This window comes from Lactuca sativa, chromosome 2, assembly GCF_002870075.4.
Source record: "Lactuca sativa cultivar Salinas chromosome 2, Lsat_Salinas_v11, whole genome shotgun sequence".
NCBI classification, from domain to species: Eukaryota; Viridiplantae; Streptophyta; class Magnoliopsida; order Asterales; family Asteraceae; genus Lactuca; species Lactuca sativa.
This window is the reverse complement of record NC_056624.2, coordinates 75310844-75312956: the sequence shown is the minus strand read 5'-3', so window position 1 is coordinate 75312956 and position 2113 is coordinate 75310844. Positions and strand designations below refer to the sequence as shown.

General features: G+C 31.3%; 1 protein-coding gene across 1 annotated transcript; it reads right to left on the bottom strand.

Annotated features, from left to right (window-relative positions):
- Window positions 1–222: 222 nt before the first annotated feature.
- LOC111880107 (uncharacterized) lies at window positions 223–1776 on the bottom strand. Its single transcript, XM_023876508.3, has 4 exons — window positions 1644–1776; window positions 1417–1494; window positions 1214–1312; window positions 223–440 (listed from the first exon to the last, which is right to left on the bottom strand). The coding sequence occupies exons 1-4, from the start codon at window positions 1644–1646 to the stop codon at window positions 363–365; spliced, it is 258 nt and encodes an 85-aa protein (XP_023732276.1). The 5' UTR covers window positions 1647–1776; the 3' UTR covers window positions 223–362.
- Window positions 1777–2113: the final 337 nt, after the last annotated feature.

Here is a 2113-nt window from a genome sequence, read left to right as displayed (position 1 = left end):
TTGAACTTTAAGTATTCTTTTCCTCATACTTGATTGATTTTTCCCAACTCTCAACATCGAAAAAACGTTTTGGAACCAAAATTGATGAGAACTTTTTGGGATCAACAATGCTAAAAATCACTTTGCAAATTTGAAATTAATTCTATCATCTACATTAACAAATTACATCTTACACAGTTTCAAATAACTTATTAGAACTTGTAAATTTTTGCAAATTTGAAAGATTTTCGAAATTCCATCCACATATATATGATCCATAAAGTGTCAAAGCAATTACACAGAATTTGGTTTGCATTTAAGTGCGTTTTCAAAGAAACTTAAAAGAACATTAGATACGCGATTGATACACAAATAACTCGACTTCAATCAAGTTTGTGATTATCTACTGGCAATTCTTTATGAATGACATCAGCAACAATAGGGTCATGCTCTTTTGCAGCCTGTTAAAATAAAACACAAAAAGAACATGATATATTTATTTATTTAACAGTTTTTAGGAGTTTTTGAGACAAAATGAAGACTATTTGTAGAGGATTGACAAATCAGCAAAGGATGTTATAGATAAAATTGGAGAAAAAAAAATTCTACTTTCAATTTTTTCATATTAAAACATTAAACTTTGAAAATTCTGCACAACTATAGCAATACAAATTGTTTGTATTTTGATGACAATGCTACAATTGGGTAGACTTTTCGCATAAGGAAGAATAAGAATAAAAGATAAAAAAAATATATAATGTTAAGAATGAGAATAAAAGATAAGGAAGAACAAGAATAAAAGATAAAAATAAACACATGCACCAACTACATAGAGTTTACTCTACTGTTCAAAAGAAATAAAAAGGAAGTGCTGAAGAAATGTCTTTTTCAATCTGTAGGATCAAAAAGAGGCTTTTAATAAATATATGTTTAGAACTAGCAATGCCTTTTGTTTCATTAATCTTCTTCCCATGCTTCCAAGTTATCTACTTCTGATACTTTCTACCCAAAATTCCAAAATATGTGTAAATCTTTAGCTGAGATTTCTATCAACCTTATATCTAAGTAGTTACAATAATCCAGATCTCAGAAATGGTTCCATGAATCCCTCAATATCAAACTTGAAAGAAGAATTATATGCATAGATCCTCTTACATACATTCTTTATATATACTATCAGTTAAAAGGCACAAAATCCCCAAATATCAAACTGAAATACAATTTGGGTACTTACGTTTTCATTGGTCTTGTTAGCAACAGGTTTATAAGGACATGCTGCTGGAGCACGTTCTGGTTTCTGATATTCCCACCCTAAAATCCTATATACTCTTGCCTGAAAACAAATAAAAGTTTAATTTAAATTCAATTCGGTGAATTGAACATGAAACGCGATGTCGCGATATACGAGTAACTAAAATTAAAATATCGAATTCATACCATGATGAGATCGAATATGACTGGCAATAGGTTTACGATCGGGATCAGGAACAGCGGAAGCAAACAAGCGACGCACACCTATGTAGGTATACATATGTGACTGTAGTTACAGGTATTGGGATTGAATTTATCAACAGCAAGTGTGGATAACATGATGAATTAGGGTTCAAAATAGACGAATCGCTAAAAACATCAGAGAATTGAAAAAGAACAGAGGAAATTTTTACCATCTTCGGTTTCTGAGATCGATCCTTAACGTCGAAGACTTTAGGGGTCTCTACTCTGCGCCAAGGTGAAGTTTGGAGCTATTGTTGGTAGTTTTTATGTTTTAATGTATTGTCAATGTATGTTCTGTCCAACTTTAGTCCCTTGACTTATAATATTTACAGTTATGGACAAAACAAACTTCCCCTTTTGTAAACAAAAGTTTTTTCATGACAACTAAGTTCTAGTTCATCTCTCCTACTCTGCCTAAAGGAAAATCTATATTAAAGTCCCAAAAATTTGTTTTGGGTTTCTATTTTAGTTCCAAATTTATTTGTTTTTTATGAAAAAATTCAGAAAATCGGCTAACATTTCCAGTTCAATCGTATTTTACATTTTCAACAGATTACTTGTTGAGTGGTTGCTAAAGCCTCCTCTTTTCGCCGGAGCACCACCAAATCGACGTCACCCTTTTTAGTTTTTTTCTTTTTTT

Bases quoted from the DNA above. Each gene is read 5' to 3' on its own strand.
- LOC111880107 (XM_023876508.3), bottom strand. The intron at 1,313-1,416 runs GTATGAATTCGA...ATTTGTTTTCAG, and splicing joins TCATATTCGATCTCATCATG to GCAAGAGTATATAGGATTTT. The intron at 441-1,213 runs GTAAGTACCCAA...TTATTTTAACAG, and splicing joins CTAACAAGACCAATGAAAAC to GCTGCAAAAGAGCATGACCC.